This window comes from Notolepis coatsorum (assembly GCF_963971535.1).
Source record: "Notolepis coatsorum genome assembly, chromosome: 5".
Lineage (NCBI taxonomy): Eukaryota > Metazoa > Chordata > Actinopteri > Aulopiformes > Paralepididae > Notolepis > Notolepis coatsorum.
The window spans coordinates 189,214,091-189,241,732 of NC_140169.1; the positions used below are offsets into that span (position 1 = coordinate 189,214,091).

The following is a 27,642-nucleotide window of genomic DNA, read 5'->3' on the forward strand; positions in this document are numbered from 1 at the left end:
ACATGGTATATTAGTACCTATGGTATATTAAAGATTGTTGACGTATGGGGGAAATGTTAATATTGGTCTCAAAAACACATAATGCTGCCTCCATAATCTAAAATGCATACTAGGCTGAAATCATTGGGACAGTGAGATCAGATTGGTTTCAGTTGCTGTTGTCATTGTTGTGATGCAGAGAAAGACCAAAAGCCCAGAGTTGCCGGTTGTTCTTGTGTGTAAAAAGTTAAGTTTAAAATTGAATCTGTTCAAATGCAGAGGGAGTAGGACACAAAAAGTGGGTCACCTTCCCAATAATTATGCTATCGACTATGTGTACAGCATTTGTTTAAAGGGTACAGTGTTGAAGTCACACAGAAGTGTAGTCAGATAGGTTCACATATTATAGTTGTACTTAGGCCTTGTTCAGACTACAGCCCAAATCAGATTTTGGCCTATCCAGGTTATATCCAGATTATATCCAGATTGACATGAAACACATGAAATGTGATTTTTGCAAATCTGATCCAAACCACATTTGGAGGTGGTTTGAAAAAAAATGCAACTCCAATTGGATTTCTGCAGATGTGTCTCAATCTGGACGCTCTGGACACTCAAATAGGATTTCTGTGTCATCTGTGTCACTCGACACACAACAACAACGTAAAATCCAGAGTGATGGACATGCATCAGAGCGGCTAACGTTAGCTGATAGCTAATCCATTTGTCTAATGGCAAAACTGTAACGTTAACGTAACAACGTTTTTAGCGTTTTAGAACAACACATTGTAGCTGCCATTTGTTCTAACAAACACTACATTAGTAATGTAACAGACGGTTAACATTACCATAGCAACCCGTGCAGATAGGTTGGTGATGTCTGGACAGACAAATCCGATCTGATCACTTGCAAATAAACAGTGTGGACAGTTAAATATCTGATTTGAGAAAGATCTGATTTGCCCACAGTCTAAACAAAGCCTTAGAATGTTAATGAACTCATTATGCCCTCGCAGAATAAACCATTTGTGAAATCACAGACGTTAGTGGCTTGGCTTGGGCAGCCGCTTTAAACATTTGCATATAGCAGAACTGAGACACACCCACCCACCCACCCACCCCCACACCCACACCCACATACACACACACAGAGTCTACGTTAGGTAAGCGTTACTTTGTGCTGCCATTCTGTAGCCTCGTCCTCCTTTTTCCTCTTGGCCTCCTCAAGCAGAGCGATTTTGGCAGTGAACTCCGCCAGCTCAGCAGCCTGCATGGAGCAGAGAGCAGATCGCACACTCCTCTGTCACACACATGTTAACAGTGAATAACCATTACTGCTATATGCCACTTAACTCCTGAACACGATGAGCAGGTTGGCACCTTGCATGGTTGCCTCCGCTGTCGTTGTGTGAATGCGTGATTGAATGGGTGAATGTGAGGCATAAGTTGTAAAGCACTTTGGATAAAAGCGCTAAATAAAATGCAGTCCAGTCCAAAATGCAGTCCCAATAAAGGCCCAAATAATTCATTAGTGTTAGCATAGCTGCATGACATCATGGGTTATAAAGATAACTCTTACTTCAGGTTAATTATTAGAAACGTTTCAGGAATAGTGTCACAACACACACAACATTGTAAAAATATATATCTAATAATATCTCAGTTTCCTTTTCCCAGCTTATAACAATAACTTCATAACAGCATCAATAGTCCCAGAACGCCATGATAAACAAGTCTCCTTTTTACTGCATATCTAGTGAATTACTGCTGCAGTATTGCTCTGTTCAAATGGAACGGAATGTTACATTTTTTTTCTCGTTTCAGCTGTCAGAATGTCCAAGGAATGATGGTTGAGGGAACTGATTGATTGAAAGACACAATTACAATACTGCATACCTACAGAGCTATCTCAAAACCCACCCCCCTGTCCTTGATCCTCCAATTACAATGGTTGCTTCCAGGATCAAGAAAAGTGGGCGGGGCTGTTAGGGCTGGGCGATAAAATGATAACGATAAATATTGCGATAAATTATTTCCTCGAAATAAACATGAAACGTGGTCGCAAAGTTTCGATATATCGATTTTCCAAGTTTGGCTCCGCTCAGCCTCGGCTCAACACACTCAATAACAACAACCAATGTTACGTGATGACGTGCTTACGCACCACAGCTCCAGATGCGCTACTGTTTTGGTTTAGGACTCAAGGCTGGCTATGGCTAATTAGCTTGCACGGCGCTATTTCACAGGTTACCTGCCGAGTTGGTGTGTGTTTTGAATTCTGAGGGTAACTGTTATAGTACTGTGGGGTATACGGTGGACGTCGTTGCAATGAATTGGGCAGAACAGAGTATTTTAGGGTCATTTTTTTGTAAATTGTCATGAAATACTCCGCTCGGAAACGAGGCTGGCTATGGCTAATTAGCTTGCACGGCGCTATTTCACAGGTTACCTGCCGAGTTGGTGTGTGTTTTGAATTCTGAGGGTAACTGTTATAGTAGTGTGGGGTATACGGTGGACGTTGTTGCAATGAATTGGGCGGAACAGAGTATTTTAGTGTCATATTTATTACATTGTCTCATGAGATACTCCGCTTGTCGGCTAACTGCTAACGTGCGCGGACAGATGACGACATCAACTCGACTCGAGACATTCGCTTAGAAACAACAGGCTGGCTAGGATAACTAGCTTGCACGGCGATGTTTTATATATTTACGTGCCGAGTATGTGTGTGGCGTGAATTCTGAGGCCACGTTTATAGTAGTGTGGGGTATACAGTGGACGTCGTTTCAATATATTGTGGCGGAAGAGAGTATTTTAGTGTCATATTTATTACATTGTCATGAGATATTCCGCTTGTCGGCTAACTGCTAACGTGCGCGGACTGATGACGACATCAACTCGACTCGAGACATTCGCAGCAGCATAAGAAGTTAATTAAACTTGACAGACATTATATCGATGATAATTATCGATATCGAATTATATGAAAATAATTGTATAATTTTATCGCGATAACGTTTTTGGTCATATCGCCCAGCCCTAGGGGCTGTTCTACATACATGATTCTAAAAACGACCCAAGCGCATAGCAGTAAATATATGTATATACTATATAGTGACTCATGCTTGGTTGTAATACCAGTAAATGTACAGTATACAGTGACTGATGATTGGTTGTCATACCAGTTGTTCCTGGTTCTTCATCTGGTCTGCAGCTTGTTGTGCCAGCGCTGCCTTGCCCTCCTCTGCTACCTGTTTCTCTTTCTCCAGCCTCTCCGCCTCCTCCTTCGCTTTCTTCCTCTCCTGGTCCAACTCCAAGGCCCGACGTGTCTGCTCCTCCAGTTCTGCAAACACACACACACATACACACATTTTAATACATACAGTACATACACACACATACACACATTTTAACACATACAGTACATACACATGCATATCTATTTACCTACACATGTTGAATTGAATGGTTTAATATCTGAGCAGAAAGAGATTTGTCTGGCCTTTAACTCATTGGACGCCACTGACTTGAGCATCGTTTGTTCCTACCACGCCAACGCTCTAAAAGATAGGAATAAGTGGCGGTGTTTGCAGGGCTATATATATATTCTATATTATAGCTATGGATGCAATACTATGGCCCATTTGACATCAACTATCTATCCTTCAACATGTGAAAAAGAATACATTTTACAATTTTTTTTTTTCATCAATACGTTCACGTGTTATACCTTGGTGAATATAAGTATAGTTTAGAGTGATCCTGTCTAATCCCAGAAAACGACGATATGCAGCAACACGTGAATTTCACTAAAACGTTGCCGTTTCTCGCCTGGACACGGTACTATTTCCAAATCAAATATATACAATAGGTATTTTTTTATGCTTTGATCGTCACCAACGGCATACGTTGTGGAGTAACGTTACACACACACGTTGCGATCGAGGTGAAATCATGGTTGGATCAAAGCAGGATTGATATAATTTAGTCCTTACCTTCACTAGGAGGTACCCCAAAAAGAATATTCCAATTGTCTGATCGCGAGTCCAAGTATTGGTGTCCATCGTGTCGCCAACATAATCCACCACAACAGATGCATTGGGGGCGTTTGACACTTCTCAATGTGATCGGGATACCAACTCGACTCGCCTGACAAAGAAAAGTGCGCCCGGAGACATTTGATCGTTGCACAGGCCAAGATATAAGGTTTCAAAGGGTGCTCGATACTGCCACCTGGGAGGATGTGGCCGGTATTGCACTTTGGCATTCTCAGGATGATTCCCCATGTTAACCCAGTTAACCCAGTGTGTGCCTGTAATGAACGGGTGTGGCAAGATAACCCGACTATCCTCGGGTCTGGCGCTGATTGAGTTAATAGGCACTTGGTTGAAGTCAGTCATTTGTTTGATAATAATTATATGGAGCCCCCTCTTGGTGGTCATGAGCTGGTGCATGCCTCACAGTTTTCCTTGCAGCCCTTCTCTTACTGTGTTGTTTTTGAATAACTACGGACCATTGATACCAGGAAATCAACTGGAAGGGATAAGCTGGATCCTTTTCTCGGGTTAGCTCCTCCATTAATTACAGAACAAATAACACATATATTTAATCATTCATTGTCATTATGCATAGTTCCTATCATAGTATCACTGATAAATGATCAACTCAAAACGTTTCTCTCAGATCACTCTGTATTAAGCCCACATCAATCAGGGTTTAGAGCAAAACATAGCACTATCACAGCCACTACTCTAGTTGTAAATTATATAGTATCTGACCTTGACAAAAGAAAACACTGTGCTGCCCTTTTTGTAGATCTGTCAAAAGCATTTGACACAGTTGGTCACTCTCTTCACACATCACATATCTGCTTGCAAATGGTTTCAGAGCTATTTATCCAGTACCCATCATTGTATCCTGTATGGTAAGGTTGGGTGGTCCTCTCTGGTAGAGAGACAGTTATGCATCATTGTATCCTGTATGGTAAGGTTGGGTGGTCCTCTCTGGTAGAGAGACAGTTATGGTACCACCATTGTATCCTGTATGGTAAGGTTGGGTGGTCCTCTCTGGTAGAGAGACAGTAATGGTACCACCATTGTATCCTGTATGGTAAGGTTGGGTGGTCCTCTCTGGTAGAGAGACAGTTATGCATCATTGTATCCTGTATGGTAAGGTTGGGTGGTCCTCTCTGGTAGAGAGACAGTTATGCATCATTGTATCCTGTATGGTAAGGTTGGGTGGTCCTCTCTGGTAGAGAGACAGTTATGCATCATTGTATCCTGTATGGTAAGGTTGGGTGGTCCTCTCTGGTAGAGAGACAGTTATGCATCATTGTATCCTGTATGGTAAGGTTGGGTGGTTCTCTCTGGTAGAGACATGACTTGTATCTGTTTCTGTATGAAGCCATTATCGATGATCTTCCACTTCAATGCTGGACTGGAACTCTGGAGATTGACTTACGCTTAAGGTCCCCAGAGTTTACACACCGCTTCATGGGCTGAGCAGACTTGACCTCCCTAGGACCCACAGAATCCATTTGAAAGCCCAGTATCATAAAAGAAAATACATAGCCATCAAAGACTTACTTTAAATAACATGACTTTCTTCACCTCCTAGAGCAAAACATTTGAAACATGTTTGGCACAACTCAATACTGTCAATTACTTCCACCCGCCGAGCTGACTTATTAAAGTCAGCATGTTTGTGGCAAAAGCCCAGAGACTTTTTTTTATTGTGTGCAGACAATCTCCTGTCTCTACTGCTCATACTGCTCCTACTTGCCCTCAGTTCTATGCAAATAATGAACCAAATATGCAAAGCAAAAAAGACTCTCAGATGCTGAAGACGTCACAGGTTAACAGGTTTACAGACAAAAGACTGACTGACCTGCCTTCTGAAGTGCTCCAGTGATTAATACGGCTATGTTTTGCATCTTTTAAATGTATGGTAGCTTTTAACTTATGGCCTTTCAGCCTGTTTCTGACAGGCGCCACAAGCTACTATATAAATCACTGCTCGGTTGGGTCCATAACCAGGTGTGCTTATGCTGTGTCATTCAGTTGTTCCCGGGGGGAAATGTAGGATGCAAATGGAGTGAAAGGGAGGCTGTGAGGTGAGGGGCAGGATGGTTCATACTAGGGTGCTAATCTCTCCTCCACACCAGAGCAACGCTGTCCTTTATGTCTCAAGGTAAATGCGGAAATGTGGGAAGCGCCGGCTCACGGCGTAATCACAGCCCTCACAGTCACGTTGACTGTTGACCGTGGCGTGCCAGGGTTGATCGTGGGGTGCCGGGATTGACTTTGGGTTGCCAGGGTTGACCATGGGGTGCCGGGGTTGACCAACTGCAGACCAAGTCAATGGCAATTTACACTGAGCCATTGATGATGGTTTCTCAGTGGACTAGCTTTTTGTGTTTAGCTATCTGGACTAGCTTTTTGTGTAAGTATTAGCTATATCAAAAATGTAACTCCTCCTGTAGTGATCTTCCTTTCCGTTTCTCTGCTTTCAATACTGACTCTGGGAGTCGAGGGAGACGCCTAACTGCTCCCATTGCTGTGTGTGTGTGTGTGTGTGTGTGTGTGTGTGTGTGTGTGTGTGTGTGTGTGTGTGTGTGTGTGTGTGTGTGTGGATGTTGCTATCATGTTGCTGTTCTGTCATTATCCTTGTTTGTCTTGTTTCGTTTGGTTTTGCAAAACAACATGTATATATATATATATATATATTTAAAAAAAAGATGTAAATAACACAAGACATGTTTGTTTCTGCACACGTGTTGGAAACATACCTTTCTGCGCCTTTAGCGTCTGCTGTTCGATCTGTCTCAGTCTCTCCATCAGCTCGTCTTTCTCTCTCTCTATCCTCTCCTTCTCCCTCTCTGCAAACTCTCGCTTCTTCTTCTCGTTTTCTAGCTGAGCTCTGCCAAGAAATAAAGATGATTTACAATCGCCTTTAGGCCTTTAGCTGATGCTGATATAGAGAGACTTCCGCTACGTGCAGCTGTGGATGGTTAAGCAGTTCATTGTCATTAACCATTTCAGGTATACAATTTCACGTATCAGATTCTAATCTTGAGAACTGAGCATGCTAATGATGATTTCAAAATAGTCATTGAAAGCTATAGATTGGTACAATACTAAGATAGAATTCAGAACCTACACCTGAAATGATTATTATTATTAAAGAGGCATCCTCTTAGCCTGCAACGTACCACATGTGGGCCAAAATCCGTTCAGCGGTTCTCGAGTTACATGCCGGTATTTGACGATTGTGTCAAAATAAAGTATTCAATCAATCAATTCCGTCAATCATTTGGCGATCTCGAAAATTATTGTAGAGGGTTGTAGCCAATGAGTGTGGCTTTCCAATGATACCCCATCTGGGGATGTATGATCTAGGATCTAGGTGAAAAACTAACAAGCAAAAACAGGAAGAGAAAAACAGCCGAATGAATTGAAGTCTATGAGAAAACAATTCTTTTTTTACACAGTTGACCAAAATCACTCCTAATCACTCATTTCTGAATGGATCTTTATGGAATTTGGACATGTACTACATAATGCTTCAGGCTATGGGTCCGTATGGCTTTGTAAGCCTCCTGGCATTCTGGGGAAATACTACCTCTGGACTACTAACTACTACAGAACAACTTGAGTAACAAGTTTTTCTATAACTCATGTTCAGACCTATGTTACTCTAGTACTTTAGCACTAAAAGTGAATTATCTTTCTGGAATCAGAAACTTCAAAATGTCATCTTTCAAAAGAGACCAGGCTCATGGATGTGCTATAAGTATAAAGTATGTTGTTTTGGTTTGCAAAAAAACTAAAAACTAATAAAACTAAAACTGAAACGGCCACGTTTGGGGGCGCAGGTTAAGCGGTTTTAAATGCATGTAAGCACAGCACAGTTGCATTGAATTGTAGTTAGCATAGTTGTATTGCCATTAATTACTGTAGCTCTCTCTAGTGTATTAACTAGTGTATTGGTGTACTAGTGTATTAAATAACTAGTGTATTAGTGTACTATTGTATTCATTAAGTTCTGTGAAGTGTCTGTTTTGTTCTGTATGCTATACAAATTTGATGTATTATTATTATTATTATTATTATTATTATTATTATTATTATTATTAACTAGTGTATTCGTGTACTAGAGAATTAATTAACTAGTGTACTAGTGTATACATTACCTAGTGTATTAGTGTATTACTAGTTTACTAATTAACTAGTGTATTAGTGTACTAGTGTATTAATTAACTAGTGTATTAGCTAGATCATCTCTGAAAGATGCAGATCACAAGGTATTTCACTGCAACACTGCCCTCTATGGGCTGAAATTCTACATTACACAACTTGACACAGGTGTGTTTGTGCCTGCATGTGGGTTTGTGTCGTGTTCATGTCATGGACTTAATATGAGATTCTGACAGGCTACGGTAGGGAAACAGGAATGTCCATTAGATTAGAGTGAGGGGTTCAAAAACCTAAAATACTACAAAAACTGCGAATTGGCTAAAAGGAGGTGTGGCAATGGGAGTGGCCTATTGCTAAAAAGAGCATAACTGGATTCACAGACTTGCACAAGATTTTGTGGAAAGGTTGGTCATAAGCCAAAGGAGCTGATTAACCCCTTAAGCCTGGCGGGCCCGGTGTCGCAAAAAAATAACGCATCATGAAAGTGTTGTAGTCCTAAGACAGAGGAGACCCAGGGCTTTAAATGGACATTGAAATTTCATAAAACTAAACTACCCAGCTCACACCAGCCTCTGTGAAAGCTGCTGAAAATATTATTTGCAAAAAAGCCTGACATTATTTGTGTGATTATATCTCACGGGTCGAACAAACCTGAACATTATTGCCATAAAATAGAATGTGGTTTGTTCCTTGACCTTTCTGTGAACGTCTAGGAAAAAACGTGCCTCAAATAAGGGACTAAACACGTTTCGCAATTATGCCACATCAATGTGGAACGCCCTACCCAAAGCTGTAAAGGAATGTGGATCACTACCCACTTTCAAAACCTCTCTCAAGAGACACCTACGGGAGACTGCAATTCAACACTGGCCCCTGTAAATATCCTAACCCAACCCCCTCCAATGTACAGTCATTTACCTAGTATGGTTTTGTCAATAGTCCAATGTACAATTTTGTTTGTTTGTACAGAGTCTCCCCCCCCTCAATGTACAGTTTTGCTTGTTTATACAGTGTGCCCCCCCCCCCCCCCAACCACCTCCAATGTAAATTACCCAGTATGGTTGTCAATATCCCAGTGTACCCAACCCCCCCCACCCAACCTCCTCCAATGTACAGTTTCTACGTCAAATGTATATACTCCCTTTTCTTGACTCCTTCTGTATCACAAACAGTACTGTATTTGCAAATCTGGTATGTCATAAATGTATAGATGTAGCAGTACTGACTATCTGTATGTCATGTATGTCATATATGTCCTGATGAATTGAAAATGGGGGACCCTGGTGGAAACAAGACGAAAGTCTTTCTCTGGTCTGCATCCCCTTAACAATTGTGTGTATTGAGCTGTACTGTATTGTACCCATTCTGCAATCTGTTAATAAAGTTTTCAATCAATCAATCAATCAATCTGATGAAAAATGGTGGAGCAATGGACATTATAAAGAAGTAACTGTACTTACAGTAGATTTCATTTACGGTCTTTGCTGCCCTGTTACAGGTGCCTGGTGGTACTAAATCCAGTTTGAACTCTGCCATTGGAAAGAGGAGATTTGGCCCGATCCATAGATGTATGACATGGCCATAATAAGGTAATGTATAGGCCTGATATTCTATATTCTATATTCATATTTCAAATTGCATGTGTTCGGATGGCAAAATTCAGTACTGTATCTACAAAAACCCCTGTAAATCATCTGCCCTTTATCCATTTGCTTAGATATTTTGTACACTTGATCTTAAGAAGGTTCTTAATGAGCTCAGTGGCAAAAATGTTCACATCTGGTCAATGTGTTATTCACCGTCAAAGATGGGGAAAAAAATATTTTAAACAATTATTTATATTCTCCTTTGGTTCATTACAATTTACCCAAGCATAGTAACAGACACAATATTTCTGACACTGTGAATACATTCCATGACGTCCATAGATGTCCCTAGATACCAAGAACATGCAAATAGCCCTTGGAGAAGTGGAGCAATCTTCCATTTACTTGGGTATGTACTTTTAGGCACATTTTCTGAAAATAGACTTAAGAGGTGAACTGTTCATGCCAATTGGCAAAAAAGGGGAGTGGCAGTGGGAGTGGCCTATAACAAAAAGTCTAATAACTTCTGAACAGATTCTAAGAGGACACACACATACACACATAGCCACGCCCCCTCTTGAGTGGCATTTATTTGTGTGTGTGTGTGTGTGTGTGTGTGTGTGTGTGTGTGTGTGTGTGTGTGTGTGTGTGTGTGTGTGTGTGTGTGTGTGTGTGTGTGTGTGTGTGTGCGTGTGTGTGTGTGTGTGTGTGTGTGTGTGTGTGTGTGTGTGTGTGTGTGTGTGTCCTAAACTCTTTAAGGACCGACATGAGATCCTCACCCGCTGGGCAAACCACTTTGAGTCTCTACTCAATCACACCAACCCCACTGACCCACATATCCTGGATAATCTCCCAGACATGCCACCAGTCATGCACCTGGACACCCCACCACACTTCTCTGAGACCCGTCAAGCCATTGCGGGTCTAAAGAACAATAAAAGCCCTGGACCCGATGGCATCCCAGCAGAGGTTTTCAAACACGGAGGGTACCTCCTCACGCGCCGTCTGCAACATCTGGGAACATGAGACCCTCCCACAGGACTGGAAGGATGCAAACATTGTGGTCATCTACAAGCAGAAAGGGAACAGAGAAGTCTGCGGAAACAGCCGTGGAATCTCTCTCCTCTCCATCGCAGGGAAAGTGCTGGCGAAGATCATGCTGAACAGGCTGGTGGAAAACATCTCTGAAGCTGCGCTTCCGGAAACTCAATGTGGCTTTCGGAAGACCAGATCCACCACCGACATGGTCTTTGTCCTGAGGCAGCTGCTAGAGAAGAGCAGAGAGCATTGCAAGGATCTTTACATAGCCTTCATAGACCTAAGCAAAGCCTTTGACACCATCAGCCGTGAGCTGCTCTGGAAACACCTCAACAAACTTGGGGTACCACCCAAGTTTCTCTCCATCCTTCAGCAGCTGCATGACGGGATGCAAGCCAGAGTCCAGACGGGTGAACTCCAGTCAGAATCCTTTAAGGTTAATGTTGGGGTGAAGCAGGGCTGTGTCTTGGCTCCGGTGCTCTTTAATCTCCTCCTCTCTGCCGTCACCTGCCTCTTCCGCCGAGCCCTGGGACATGAAGACGGTGTCCATGTGGAATACCGCCTTGATGGTAGCCTCTTCAACATCCGCCGGCTCCAGGCACACACAAAGACAAAATCCTGCCAAGTATGTGAGCTACAGTACGCTGATGACTGTGCCATCTTAGCTCACAGTCCAGAGTCTATGCAGCATGCTCTCGACACCATATCCAGCCTGTACCAATCCTTCGGTCTCCAGGTCAACATACAAAAAACCGAAGTCATGTCCCAACTCACTTCCCGAACCTCTACACCTCCCAGTTTTCACATAAACGGTGTTCCACTGAAAACAGTGGATCATTTCACCTACCTCGGCTCCACTCTGTCCTCATGCTGCTCCCTTGACGCGGAGATACACACACATATCAATAAAGCGGCATCATCCTTTGGACGCCTACGCAGCAGGGTTTTTGAAAACCGAAACCTGAAGATCAGCACCAAGGTTGCCGTTTACAACGCAGTATGTCTCTCCACTCTTCTCTATGGAGCAGAATCCTGGACCCCATACCGCCGGCACATCACCAACCTGGACGCTTTCCACATCCGTTGCCTCCAAAGGATCCTCGGCCTGACCTGGGAAGATCGAGTCCCGCACACAGACATCCTCAACAACACCAACTCAATCTGTATGGCCACAGCTGTGGCCAAAAAACATCTTCGTTGGATAGGGCACACCATACGTATGCCTGACCACCGCCTGCCCCGCCAAGTCCTCTATGGCCAACTGAAAGGAGCAAAGCGGGCTGCTGGAGGCCAAAAGAGACGCTTTAAGGACTACACCAGGGACCTCCTAAAGTGTGCAAACATCACGCAGCTTGAAACTCTGGCACTCGACAGATCAGCTTGGCAAGTCACTTGTGCCACTGCTGTTTCCCAAATACACCAAACGAACCAAGACCGAAGATCTGAGAGGCGCACGCAACGACACCAGCGGGCGGCTGGCATCCCCCAGGTATCTGGCTTCCCTTGCGCCATCTGTGGACGGGTGTGCGGCTCAAGGATCGGACTCAACGCCCATGAGAAGTGGCACCAGCGGCAGCGGCGCTAACCCCCCCCCCCCCCCCCCTCTCCCCATCCCTGGAGCAAGCGTCATCATCGAACACGATGGACAGCTAAGAGTGTGTGTGTGTGTGTGTGTGTGTGAATGCATGCACGTATGCGGTCGCAGCTATTGCAAATTTGTGCTTGTTGACCAAAATGTCAGACCTTTATAAAGCCACATGGTCATGATATGATGAACATGTATGAAACTGTATGTCTGTATCTTCACCTCTCCATCTGTTTATGGTGTTTCTCCTCTCTGGCCTGAGCCTTCATCTGCTGCACCTCGATGGTGTCTGGCTTCCTCCTCCTCATGTACAGCTCGTGGTTACCCATGCATAGCGCCAGGATACGCTTGTTGATCCGCAACCGAGGGGCGTAGAACACAAAGTCCTGGAGGGAAGACGCACCACAGCCAAGTATGAGTACACCTATCTCACATATCTCACATACCTCACCTATCTCACATATGTCACCTGTCTCACATACCTTACCTATCTCACATATCTCACCTATCTCACCTATCTCACATACCTCACCTATCTCACATATCTCACCTGTCTCACATATCTTACCTGTCTCACATACCTCACCTATCTCACATACCGTACCTATCTCACATACCTTACCTATCTCACATATATCACCTGTCTCACATACCTTACCTGTCTCACATACCTCACCTATCTCACATACCTTACCTATCTCACATACCTCACCTATCTCACATACCTTACATATCTCACCTGTCTCACATACCTTACCTGTCTCACATACCTTACCTATCTCACATACCTTACCTATCTCACATACCTCACCTATCTCACATACCTTACCTATCTCACATACCTTACCTATCTCACATATATCACCTGTCTCACATACCTTACCTGTCTCACATACCTCACCTATCTCACATACCTTACCTATCTCACATACCGTACCTATCTCACATACCTTACCTATCTCACATATATCACCTGTCTCACATACCTTACCTGTCTCACATACCTCACCTATCTCACATACCTTACCTATCTCACATACCTTACCTATCTCACATATCTCACCTATCTCACCTATCTCACATACCTCACCTATCTCACATATCTCACCTGTCTCACATATCTTACCTGTCTCACATACCTCACCTATCTCACATACCGTACCTATCTCACATACCTTACCTATCTCACATATATCACCTGTCTCACATACCTTACCTGTCTCACATACCTCACCTATCTCACATACCTTACCTATCTCACATACCTCACCTATCTCACATACCTTACATATCTCACCTGTCTCACATACCTTACCTGTCTCACATACCTTACCTATCTCACATACCTTACCTATCTCACATACCTCACCTATCTCACATACCTTACCTATCTCACATACCTTACCTATCTCACATACCTTACTGTTGAAAGCTACAGGTCGCCTCTATACATCTCAATCACCTACTCGAGATATAAACCTGCGGCCGCTCGATATCCCCCGGCGAGGTGCTAAACTCGCCAAGTTCTCGAGTCAATTTACTATTTCTGTCTAGATTACTTCAAGTCACTGGTCTTGTGATATCCAGTTGATATGAAATGTAATCATGAAGAGTTGTTAATCTCTTCTTGTTTGAAATAAACCAAATATATTGTCTAGGAGAACTCTTATATGCCTATAATAAACATACTTTGATATTACGCCACCGTCACCACCATCACCGTCCTCATTTGTGAGGAATGGTCTGTAATACTGCTCATTTGAAAGCTTGATGATATTACTTCACCGTTTAATAAGTATTACCACTGTACTAACACGTAATCATTGTTTGCACTCCCCGGCCCCTCCTGTCCCCCTCCTCCTCCTGCGGAACCGACCGTCCAACCCTGCAGTGATTCAGACGGTCGCGGTCCCACACAAGACAGAGTCAGTCTGGACACAGAGACACCGGAACCCGCAAACAACACCCATCTCCAATGCATAGTATTTCTTATCAGTACATAGCATATACATATATATATTTATATCTCTTAGCTGAAAAGCATTAACCAGTCAAGTGATTCAATCTGTAGTATGTTGCCAGTACAAATAGTCACCTTCAGAGGAAATCAGGGCGCGGCTGGTATTTTCTGGCATTGCTGGCAGGGATCAGTCCAAGAACTCAATGGATTATAAAAAGTCATTTTTATTTCAATGAAGTTACAGAAAAATACTATACTAAAAATATCCATTACAGTTTAAACGAAGCACAGAACAAAACATCTCATCATGCACGGCTTGTTAGCAGTGTCGAGCACCATTCTTCTCATCTCTCAAAAAAGTCTCTAATCACCATTCTTCTTCTCTCTCCAGCTCCGTGTAAAAATCCTCCTGTGATCTCGCCAGTTGGCCCTTATAAATCCCCAGATCTCTTCTGCTTATTGGTCCAAATACAGCGCTGTCACCGTGATGTCATTTCACCAGCCAGTCAATGCACGGCTCGTGGGGACTGGCTCTCCTCCCATTTTACTCCACTAGGTCGTAACTCGAAAGTAATTGTAACGTTTTCGCCGGAACAGACTCCCTTTGTTCTCTGCTGTGGAAAGTCCCTTCTTGAGCAGAGAGGCCCCTGTACATTCCTCTGGGCTGTAGTCAGTATTGAGAGGGAATAACTGGCCTGTGTTCCTACAATACACAATATATCTGTACTGCATACTCCATACCTGTAATACATCAATATACTATTGTATATTGCATTGTATATATTGTATATATATATATATAAATATACAATACACCTGTACCAATCATTGGTTTTATTCTATGCAGACAGGACAGGTTTAAACTGTGCCGACTTGCTCTCAGCTCAGGCCTGCTCTTTACTCCGACTGCACATTAACTGTAACATAGATTTATAAGTGTATAAATAGTATACAGGTCATATACATAGCTCCAATCATATATAATAAACATAAGAATATTATACAAAGTGTCACTCGTTGACTTGTGGCATTTTAACATGTGTTTACACATAACGTGTTTCTATTCCATTGTCCAGGAAGAATCTACAGACATTTCCCCATAATCATATATAAGATCAGGATGTCATACCCAGTGTCACTTAGTTGGCTGTGACACTTTACACCCCCTCTGTCATCCTGGTCGGTCATTTTCCATTGTCTTAATAGCGTCTGTACTGGGGAACGAGATGGCGATTGTGGGGTCACGTGGCTGTGACTCTCCACACCCCCTCTGCCATCTTGGTGCCTTGTTACCCTGGTAGCCGGCGGGAAGACTTGCATCTGTTGTTCCCTGGCAGGACGGCTCGACAGGATAGGGGTCACGTTGTTGCTTGGTATCCGGCGGGAAGACTTGCATCTGTTGTTCCCGGCCGATGCACCCAGGCTGTTGTCGTCTTGGTCATCTTGGTCACCTTGGTCATCTTGGTCATCTTGGTCACCTTGGTCATCTTGGTCATCTTGGGGTCGCCCCCTCTGACCTCTTGGATCTCTCCCATAGTTTGAGGTAGGTTGATTTGTCACTTCTCGGGCGACCCCCACGGGTCCCCGAGAATTGTAGCCGCAGTCCTCTATTGACGTGTGGTTGGCCTGGTCATGTGACCCTGTCCGTAGGTCTCGCAGGACATCACAGATACAGTCCACAGAGGACTAATTTCTCTTCTCTCTTTCAGGTCCATTCAGGGCTCTCGTCGCCCTGTAACCTGGGTCCAGGCCGATGTCTCTCTGTCCGGTCTGGGAGGTCTAGGAGGTCTGGGAGGTCTGGGAGGTCTGGGAGGTCTGGGAGGTCTAGGAGGTCTGGGAGGTCTGGGAGGTCTAGGAGGTCTAGATGAGGACCTTGAGGATGCTCTGGAGCTTGACCTATCCCGGTCTTCCTCCAGTTCCGATTTCTGACCTGAGTCAGTATATTCCTTCTTGCCATCCGCTGCGTCGTTCGCTGATTCCGGGGGACCGCCCCCCCGTCTAGGAGTGTGGCACTGATTCAGGTTTTGTCCCTTTACCAGCGCACCTTTACCAGCGCACATTGTTCACAGATCTTTCGGACTGTTGTTTCCGTCCACTTCCTTCTTGCACAGGGGGTCTACCCTGTGTTGTGCTTGTCTCTGTCCAGACTGGGTAGTTAGTTACTGTTTATGTCTGGTATTAGTTCCGGCTAGTTAGCCAGCTTGTAGATTCAGGCTATGTAGCCTCTTATAGACTCAGCTCCTGCTGATAACACCAGCCTGTATTATTACGCCGGTTCCATTTCCGTCCTAGTAGCAGGACTTATTCTGATTTTAAGTAAACATTAGGTTACTTCTGGTTGAGGTGACCTGGTACCTATTTTTTCTACTTAGGTTTCGACTGTAATTACGTTACTTTTTAGTCGTGAGTAAACTTTTACTGCTATCACAGAAATATACTTTAAGTGTGATTCTTTCTTTGAGTAGAACCTTCTACGTCTTTTGACTGTAAGAAAACATTACGTAACTTTTTAGTCGTGAGTAAACTTTTACTGCTATCACAGAAATATACTTTAAGTGTGATTATTTCCTTGAGTAGAACCTTCTACGTTTTTTGACTGTAAGAAAACATTACGTAACTTTTTAGTCGTGAGTAAACTTTTACTGCTATCACAGAAATATACTTTAAGTGTGATTCTTTCTTTGAGTAGAACCTTCTACGTCTTTTGACTGTAAGAAAACATTACGTAACTTTTTAGTCGTGAGTAAACTTTTACTGCTATCACAGAAATATACTTTAAGTGTGATTCTTTCTTTGAGTAGAACCTTCTACGTTTTTTGACTGTAAGAAAACATTACGTAACTTTTTAGTCGTGAGTAAACTTTTACTGCTATCACAGAAATATACTTTAAGTGTGATTCTTTCTTTGAGTAGAACCTTCTACGTCTTTTGACTGTAAGAAAACATTACGTAACTTTTTAGTCGTGAGTAAACTTTTACTGCTATCACAGAAATATACTTTAAGTGTGATTCTTTCTTTGAGTAGAACCTTCTACGTCTTTTGACTGTAAGAAAACATTACGTAACTTTTTAGTCGTGAGTAAACTTTTACTGCTATCACAGAAATATACTTTAAGTGTGATTCTTTCCTTGAGTAGAACCTTCTACGTTTTTTGACTGTAAGAAAACATTACGTAACTTTTTAGTCGTGAGTAAACTTTTACTGCTATCACAGAAATATACTTTAAGTGTGATTCTTTCTTTGAGTAGAACCTTCTACGTTTTTTGACTGTAAGAAAAAGTTACGTAATGTTTTCTTACAGTCAAAAAACGTAGAAGGTTCTACTCAAGGAAAGAATCACACTTAAAGTATATTTCTGTGATAGCAGTAAAAGTTTACTCACGACTAAAAAGTTACGTAATGTTTTCTTACAGTCAAAAGACGTAGAAGGTTCTACTCAAAGAAAGAATCACACTTAAAGTATATTTCTGTGATAGCAGTAAAAGTTTACTCACGACTAAAAAGTTACGTAATGTTTTCTTACAGTCAAAAAACGTAGAAGGTTCTACTCAAAGAAAGAATCACACTTAAAGTATATTTCTGTGATAGCAGTAAAAGTTTACTCACGACTAAAAAGTTACGTAATGTTTTCTTACAGTCAAAAAACGTAGAAGGTTCTACTCAAGGAAAGAATCACACTTAAAGTATATTTCTGTGATAGCAGTAAAAGTTTACTCACGACTAAAAAGTTACGTAATGTTTTCTTACAGTCAAAAGACGTAGAAGGTTCTACTCAAAGAAAGAATCACACTTAAAGTATATTTCTGTGATAGCAGTAAAAGTTTACTCACGACTAAAAAGTTACGTAATGTTTTCTTACAGTCAAAAGACGTAGAAGGTTCTACTCAAAGAAAGAATCACACTTAAAGTATATTTCTGTGATAGCAGTAAAAGTTTACTCACGACTAAAAAGTTACGTAATGTTTTCTTACAGTCAAAAAACGTAGAAGGTTCTACTCAAGGAAATAATCACACTTAAAGTATATTTCTGTGATAGCAGTAAAAGTTTACTCACGACTAAAAAGTTACGTAATGTTTTCTTACAGTCAAAAGACGTAGAAGGTTCTACTCAAAGAAAGAATCACACTTAAAGTATATTTCTGTGATAGCAGTAAAAGTTTACTCACGACTAAAAAGTAACGTAATTACAGTCGAAACCTAAGTAGAAAAAATAGGTACCAGGTCACCTCAACCAGAAGTAACCTAATGTTTACTTAAAATCAGAATAAGTCCTGCTACTAGGACGGAAATGGAACCGGCGTAATAATACAGGCTGGTGTTATCAGCAGGAGCTGAGTCTATAAGAGGCTACATAGCCTGAATCTACAAGCTGGCTAACTAGCCGGAACTAATACCAGACATAAACAGTAACTAACTACCCAGTCTGGACAGAGACAAGCACAACACAGGGTAGACCCCCTGTGCAAGAAGGAAGTGGACGGAAACAACAGTCCGAAAGATCTGTGAACAATGTGCGCTGGTAAAGGTGCGCTGGTAAAGGGACAAAACCTGAATCAGTGCCACACTCCTAGACGGGGGGGCGGTCCCCCGGAATCAGCGAACGACGCAGCGGATGGCAAGAAGGAATATACTGACTCAGGTCAGAAATCGGAACTGGAGGAAGACCGGGATAGGTCAAGCTCCAGAGCATCCTCAAGGTCCTCATCTAGACCTCCTAGACCTCCCAGACCTCCCAGACCTCCTAGACCTCCCAGACCTCCCAGACCTCCCAGACCTCCCAGACCTCCTAGACCTCCCAGACCGGACAGAGAGACATCGGCCTGGACCCAGGTTACAGGGCGACGAGAGCCCTGAATGGACCTGAAAGAGAGAAGAGAAATTAGTCCTCTGTGGACTGTATCTGTGATGTCCTGCGAGACCTACGGACAGGGTCACATGACCAGGCCAACCACACGTCAATAGAGGACTGCGGCTACAATTCTCGGGGACCCGTGGGGGTCGCCCGAGAAGTGACAAATCAACCTACCTCAAACTATGGGAGAGATCCAAGAGGTCAGAGGGGGCGACCCCAAGATGACCAAGATGACCAAGGTGACCAAGATGACCAAGATGACCAAGGTGACCAAGATGACCAAGACGACAACAGCCTGGGTGCATCGGCCGGGAACAACAGATGCAAGTCTTCCCGCCGGATACCAAGCAACAACGTGACCCCTATCCTGTCGAGCCGTCCTGCCAGGGAACAACAGATGCAAGTCTTCCCGCCGGCTACCAGGGTAACAAGGCACCAAGATGGCAGAGGGGGTGTGGAGAGTCACAGCCACGTGACCCCACAATCGCCATCTCGTTCCCCAGTACAGACGCTATTAAGACAATGGAAAATGACCGACCAGGATGACAGAGGGGGTGTAAAGTGTCACAGCCAACTAAGTGACACTGGGTATGACATCCTGATCTTATATATGATTATGGGGAAATGTCTGTAGATTCTTCCTGGACAATGGAATAGAAACACGTTATGTGTAAACACATGTTAAAATGCCACAAGTCAACGAGTGACACTTTGTATAATATTCTTATGTTTATTATATATGATTGGAGCTATGTATATGACCTGTATACTATTTATACACTTATAAATCTATGTTACAGTTAATGTGCAGTCGGAGTAAAGAGCAGGCCTGAGCTGAGAGCAAGTCGGCACAGTTTAAACCTGTCCTGTCTGCATAGAATAAAACCAATGATTGGTACAGGTGTATTGTATATTTATATATATATATATACAATATATACAATGCAATATACAATAGTATATTGATGTATTACAGGTATGGAGTATGCAGTACAGATATATTGTGTATTGTAGGAACACAGGCCAGTTATTCCCTCTCAATACTGACTACAGCCCAGAGGAATGTACAGGGGCCTCTCTGCTCAAGAAGGGACTTTCCACAGCAGAGAACAAAGGGAGTCTGTTCCGGCGAAAACGTTACAATTACTTTCGAGTTACGACCTAGTGGAGTAAAATGGGAGGAGAGCCAGTCCCCACGAGCCGTGCATTGACTGGCTGGTGAAATGACATCACGGTGACAGCGCTGTATTTGGACCAATAAGCAGAAGAGATCTGGGGATTTATAAGGGCCAACTGGCGAGATCACAGGAGGATTTTTACACGGAGCTGGAGAGAGAAGAAGAATGGTGATTAGAGACTTTTTTGAGAGATGAGAAGAATGGTGCTCGACACTGCTAACAAGCCGTGCATGATGAGATGTTTTGTTCTGTGCTTCGTTTAAACTGTAATGGATATTTTTAGTATAGTATTTTTCTGTAACTTCATTGAAATAAAAATGACTTTTTATAATCCATTGAGTTCTTGGACTGATCCCTGCCAGCAATGCCAGAAAATACCAGCCGCGCCCTGATTTCCTCTGAAGGTGACTATTTGTACTGGCAACATACTACAGATTGAATCACTTGACTGGTTAATGCTTTTCAGCTAAGAGATATAAATATATATATGTATATGCTATGTACTGATAAGAAATACTATGCATTGGAGATGGGTGTTGTTTGCGGGTTCCGGTGTCTCTGTGTCCAGACTGACTCTGTCTTGTGTGGGACCGCGACCGTCTGAATCACTGCAGGGTTGGACGGTCGGTTCCGCAGGAGGAGGAGGGGGACAGGAGGGGCCGGGGAGTGCAAACAATGATTACGTGTTAGTACAGTGGTAATACTTATTAAACGGTGAAGTAATATCATCAAGCTTTCAAATGAGCAGTATTACAGACCATTCCTCACAAATGAGGACGGTGATGGTGGTGACGGTGGCGTAATATCAAAGTATGTTTATTATAGGCATATAAGAGTTCTCCTAGACAATATATTTGGTTTATTTCAAACAAGAAGAGATTAACAACTCTTCATGATTACATTTCATATCAACTGGATATCACAAGACCAGTGACTTGAAGTAATCTAGACAGAAATAGTAAATTGACTCGAGAACTTGGCGAGTTTAGCACCTCGCCGGGGGATATCGAGCGGCCGCAGGTTTATATCTCGAGTAGGTGATTGAGATGTATAGAGGCGACCTGTAGCTTTCAACACTTACCTATCTCACATAACTCATATATCTCACATATTTCACATACCTCACCTATCTCATATATCTCACCTATCACACATATCTGACCTATCTCACATATCTCACCTATCTCACATATCTTACACATCACACATCTCACATCTACTGTCTACCGGGCAGCACGGCATATCACAGGTACACAAATTACGTGGTCATTACCAAGTAATTCAGTTATTTCAATGTTATTACACAGTAATTACTCTTTCGTTTGCACACCCTGACATTATTTTTTTATGACTCACTTTTATAGGCCCTAGAATGGAGCTTGCAGCCAATTCCGTAGCATGCTTGCATGTATATGTGCTGGGAACACCTTGAGAGCAGAGCCACTGTATAACCATTTGTTACAAACAAGTATTCCTGACTTAAGTCAAGATATTGATGTCAATTCAGTATATTATTATTATTATTATTATTATTATTATTATTATTATTATTATTATTATTATTATTATTATTATTATTATTATTATTATTATTATTATTATACATTATTAATACATTATTATGAATATACCGGTAGTATTATTCAACTCTACTCAAATATTTCACTATATGGAACATAAAATGAATCAATAAATACCGGCCTCTGAGCTGGATGTACACCACAGACCTCTAGAACTTACTGGAGCTTTCTTGTCGATGGGCTTGATGACAAACTTCTTGTCGTTGAAGGAAATGTTTCTGATCTCACTCCAGGGGAAGCCAATCTTTGGTGTCAACCTGAGGAGAAGATCAGAGTAACCATCACTCTCAGGAACACTAGCATGAGAGAGGATCTACTGGTAACCATCACTCTCAGGAACACTAGCATGAGAGAGGATCTACTGGTAACCATCACTCTCAGGAACACTAGCATGAGAGAGGATCTACTGGTAACCATCACTCTCAGGAACACTAGCATGAGAGAGGATCTACTGGTAACCATCACTCTCAGGAACACTAGCATGAGGGTCTACTGGTAACCATCACTCTCAGGAACACTAGCATGAGGATCTACTGGTAACCATCACTCTCAGGAACAGTAGCATGAGAGAGGATCTACTGGTAACCATCACTCTCAGGAACACTAGCATGAGAGAGGGCCCAAACACTGCTCTCTGAGCCAGTGACCTAAACATGTGTGTACGTGTGTCTATTATACCAGGCCCCAAATAAATTGTATACTGAGCAAGTGAGAATGACGCTGGAAACCAATATTGTTTTCAAAAAACGTCTTTGATCAGTTCAATGATCAACTGTTTCATTGGACCACAAGCTTAGATCACACAGGATCCATAGACAGCAGACGTCTTTACAGCCTGATCCCAGAAGAGGGCGCTGTTGTCAAACAGACACTATGGCGCTCTAAAAACACATTGATTTTGGAACTTTGCCAAGTTGCTCCCTGAGGTCCATTTGATAGAAACATTTATTCTCTACTATCTGAAAATCTGTTTTATTAGCCCATGATGAAAACATTAGTTTGAATGTGTGTGACTGTGTGTGAGTGTGTGGGGGTGTGTTTGTGCATGTATGTGTGTGTCTGTGTGTGTGTGTGTGTCTGTGTGTGTGTAACAGAGTTAGAAATGATATTTGTTTGCATGTGAATTTTATCTAAATTGAGAAACATCATACCATATTTGTTTTGGGAGCCACCTGGTGACGTGTTGAGGTCATTGTATATCGCGCTGCATGTCCCTGTGGGGACACCGTATCTATCCAGCAGTGTTGTACCGGTCTGCTTGAGGTAGGTTCCCCATTGAAGTGTAGCTCTGCTATTTCACTAATTTCTCTGGTTAGAATTTGTCTAAACATTAAACTGCAGTAACCTAGTGCATAATGCTCACTGTATTACATAACGTAATGATAGCTGTGTTGGTTTGACCGCTGGTATTGGTTCTGTGTGTGTGTTGCGTTTGCAAATGTTGGAACTGGAGGAACGTGTTATGGCGCGAATACTTTCTTTGTACAATAATCTTGAGAAGGAAGTCTAATGTACCATTTTATGTTACACATGCAGGTCTACCAGATGTACAGTGACCAGGAAAATACTACAGCTGTTTTTATTTCATGTCTTTTTATAGGTATGTGGCTTCATACGTAATGCAAACATGTTATATTCGACGTCATTATATTGCTGAAAATCCACTGATGCACTTCCTGCTATGTCCAGCAGGTCGTGCAAGTTTACCAATTTGGTGTATAGACTTGCAAATTAATGGTATGATACTGTGTAATGGAAAGTAGTGGGTTTGTTATTTTAATTGTTATGAGAATGTAAAATACATGTACTTTTATAAATACTGTGTCATTGAGACATTATAAAAGGAGCAGTGTTGTACCGGTCTGCTTGAGGTCTACCAGATGTACAGTGACCAGGAAAACACTACAGCTGTTTTTATTTCATGTCTTTTTATAGGCAATAAACAGTCGAAAGCAGTTCCGTCTCTTCAATCTCTGACCGTTACACTGGTGCCGCGACCTTCTGGATCTTCAAGATCAGCTCGACGCCGATCGCCGTGGATGCTGTGTGGCTGTCCAGAATTGTGTACAAGATCAGTGTGTGGTCAGATCTGTAACTAGTATATTGGTCAGAGCGAAGTGTTTTCACTCCCATACATAGAGTGACGATTATTTTTGTTTTGTTAAAAAGAAAGAAAAAATATATATATAATTATTATTTTGATTATAATCTTATTTTTATTTATTTTAATTTTTATTTGTTTTCATTTGGTATTCCGTAATTTAACACAACGCGAGTACTTATAATGGCTGAGGGGGGAGTTGATGACGATAGGGTGGATACTTTTGCCAGTCCAGTCCTATCAATGGGAAGAGGTTTGGCGTTTAGTGGCTATGCTGGCGGCAGCGATGTCACCAGGAAGTTTGATAGGGGGGTGGGGCATTCCCGGTCCATGGCTGACAGCGGTAGGGGTACAGGGTTGAGTCAGAGCCCAGGTTGTGCTCCTGTTGGGCAGTTCATGGGGGAGGGTCCTCACACTTCTACACCTAGTAGCGATGCTGATGCTATGAACCACCTCACAGATATGGTAGGGCAGTTAGGTGTCCAGATTGGCGAGTCTATAGTCGCAAAGTTGATGTCATCTGGTGTAATAAACATGAGTGGCGATCCCCAGAATACTTCACATAGTCAGGATACGCACAGGGAAGCTACCAGGCAGGAAGCCCCACATGTGACAGTTCAGGTTAGGCCAGACAGAGAACCCCAGACATTCAGAGGTGACGGTTCTGATAAGTGTTCAGTTCAGGAGTGGATTGACATGACTAAGTCTCATCTCAGGAAACAGGCGATACCTATGCTTGAGCAGGCTGAGGAAATTCTGAGTCGGTTAAGGGGTAAAGCTAGAGATGTTGTGAGGATCGGCCTACGTAGTGATCCATCACTTGATGCCAATAGAGACCCTGGGCTGATTTACAATATCCTCCTTCAGTACTTCAGTGATGCATCCTCATGTCTCCCTCTTTCAGACTTCTATGCCACCCTGCCCAAACCCAGAGAAAACCCAGTCGATTACTGGATTAGATTGAACAAGGCAGCAGACCTAGCTATTGAGGGTCTGGACAGACAGGGCAAGCAAGCAGGGAACATGAGTGATGAGGTGGCGCTCATGTTTGTGAAACATTGTCCTGACCCAGAGTTATCCTACACTCTGAAATGTAAGCCAATCCATGAATGGACCTCACGAGATGTGCAGATGAGGATTGATGATTACCAAAGGGAGTTGAGGGCTAGCAGCAGAGTTAGTGGGGCTGTGCAGTTAAAGAGTCACACCACCACTGTCCTCCATGAGCAGTCTAGCTCATCACCAGCCAGTTTGTCAGTACCTGAGCAGTGCCACACCCAGAGTCCTATCCCTCTCTCTCTTCAAGCCCAATGCCAGGAGTGTCATACTCCTTACCCCTCTCCTGGTTCTGTCCCAGTTCAAGGAGAGTTCTGCCATGTCCCACGCCCCACCTCTACGGCAGTTGTCGGTCAGAATCTCCAGCAGTCGGAAGAGAGGCTTCTTAGCCGTATGGTGGACATGTTTCAGGGGATGATGGAGAAAATGCAGCAGCGCAATGTCGCTACTCCAATGCGTGGTGGGAGGTTCCCGCGTACCCCTGGAGGGGGACGTCCCAGGGAGCAAGCTTGTCGGGTCTGTGATGACTCTAGTCATAGCACCATTTCACACTGCATGAATGAGAGGCTGTGTTTCGCCTGTCTGGCCCCTGGGCATACAAAGAGGGACTGTCAGGCCAATAAGTCCTCCCAACCTCAGTTTGGGGGAAACTAACTGACCTGTATGTGAAGGGAGGCAGTACAGGTCCCGTCGTGAACTCCCAAACTAGTTATATATCTGATGCTGAGACGGTTTATACGTCTGTGAAGGATTCAAGTGATGACTCAGAAGTTGTTGTGTATCAGAACATACACAGGATTAGCAGCAGTGACAGTCTTTTTTATACACCTGTGGGTGTGGGTGGTACAACAACGCTGGGTGGCATGCTGGACAGCGGGTCCATGGCTTGTAGCATCAGCGAGGCAGCAGAGATGAAGCTGAGGGAGGCTGGAGTGATAACTGAGCACAACCAGATCAATGTGAACGTGGTCCTTGTTGGATGTGGTGGACGTCGTGTCACGCCAAAGTCTGCCTTCGATGTGGAGATGGAAGTGTATGGCTGTAAGATGTCGGTCCCCACGCTTGTTGTTCAGGGACAGCATGATGAGTTGATACTGGGGACTAATGTTATTAAGCATGTCCTTCGTCAGTCTAAGCTGTGCGATTCCTACTGGAAAGCTGTATCCGACCCCTGCACTGCCAAAGATCAAGAATCTGAACAGTTCCTATCTATGCTCTCTGGTCTGAGTCCGTGGAGAGGTCAGGACGTGCCGGACAAAGTTGGCACTGTGAGGTGCAATTCAGCTGTTTGCCTTGAACCTGGCCGTGAATATCTCGTATGGGGAAAACTACCTAAAGACACTGCTGTATCTCCGGGCAGCACCGTAATGACAGAGCCCACATCTGCTCGTTCGGCCCCGAGGGGAGTTTTGGTAGCAAGGATTGTTACTCCATTGTGGGGAGACAGATGGGTCCCACTGAAGCTCATCAATACTTCTGACAGGCCCGTGTTGGTGAGGCGTAATGCAAAGCTGGCCGATGTCTTCTCCTGCATGGCGCTTGAGGACATAGATGTCGCTGACCCTCCAAAGGTCCCCCTGGTCAGTTGCACTCAAGTGGAGATGCCCGCCTCTGCCGAGGTACGTTCCACTGATGACAAACTTGAGTCAGTTGGGTTGAGCAGTCTCGACGTCCAGTCTTGTGATGTATCAGAGAGCTGGAAACAGAAGATGGCTGACCTGATTGTGCGGTATGAGGACATCTTCTCACGCCACCATCTTGACTGTGGAGAAGCGAAGGACTTCGTACACCGCATTCACCTCTCTGACCACAGACCATTCCGGCTCCCATTCAGGCGGGTTCCCCCCGGCCAGTATCAGATATTACGCCAGGTACTGAGTGAGATGGAGGAGAAGGAGATCATCCGAAAGTCCACCAGTGAATACGCGTCTCCTCTGGTACTTGTGTGGAAAAAGAATGGCGATCTCCGTGTGTGTACAGATTTCCGTTGGCTGAACAAGAGGACCCTAAAGGACGCTCATCCTCTCCCTCACCAGGCGGATTACCTGGCTGCGCTTGGTGGCAACTGTTTCTTCAGTACAATGGACTTGACCTCCGGGTTCTATAACATGCCATTACATGAGGACGACAGAAAGTACTCAGCCTTCACCACGCCCATGGGCTTGTATGAGTACAACCGCCTTCCGCAGGGCCTCTGCAATAGCCCCGGGAGCTTTATGCGCATGATGACCAGTATCTTCGGGGACCAGAACTACTTGAGTTTACTGTGCTACTTGGATGACTTGTTGGTGTTTGCTCCAGATGAGGAGACTGCCTTGGGGCGCCTTAAAATGGTGTTCGACAGACTGCGTGGTCATAACCTGAAGTTGGCCCCAAAGAAATGCTTCTTCCTTAGAAGGTCTGTGAAATTTCTCGGTCACATAATAGACGAGAAGGGCGTGTCAACAGACCGCAGCAAGGTTGAGAGCATTGCAAAAATGACGAGTGCTGACCTCATGGAGCCCAATGGGGTGAACCCATCACAGAAGCGG

At 43.5% G+C, this 27,642-nt stretch overlaps 1 protein-coding gene across 2 annotated transcripts in view; it reads right to left on the reverse strand.

Annotated features, from left to right (window-relative positions):
* The window catches only part of LOC311229102 (radixin), a 218,209-nt gene that overhangs the window by 4,063 nt on the left and 186,504 nt on the right, over window positions 1–27,642 (reverse strand). Inside the window, exons 8-12 of one of the 2 annotated variants that reach the window (XM_084315113.1) lie at window positions 22,115–22,211; window positions 12,606–12,769; window positions 6,767–6,897; window positions 3,162–3,322; window positions 1,154–1,246 (exon numbers count right to left, since the gene is read on the reverse strand). In XM_084315113.1, the coding sequence (XP_084171239.1) occupies window positions 1,154–1,246; window positions 3,162–3,322; window positions 6,767–6,897; window positions 12,606–12,769; window positions 22,115–22,211 (646 nt within the window). Of the gene's footprint in view, window positions 1–1,153; window positions 1,247–3,161; window positions 3,323–6,766; window positions 6,898–12,605; window positions 12,770–14,478; window positions 14,730–22,114; window positions 22,212–27,642 lie in introns of those variants that run through there. The other variant, XM_084315114.1, reaches the window with a different exon arrangement.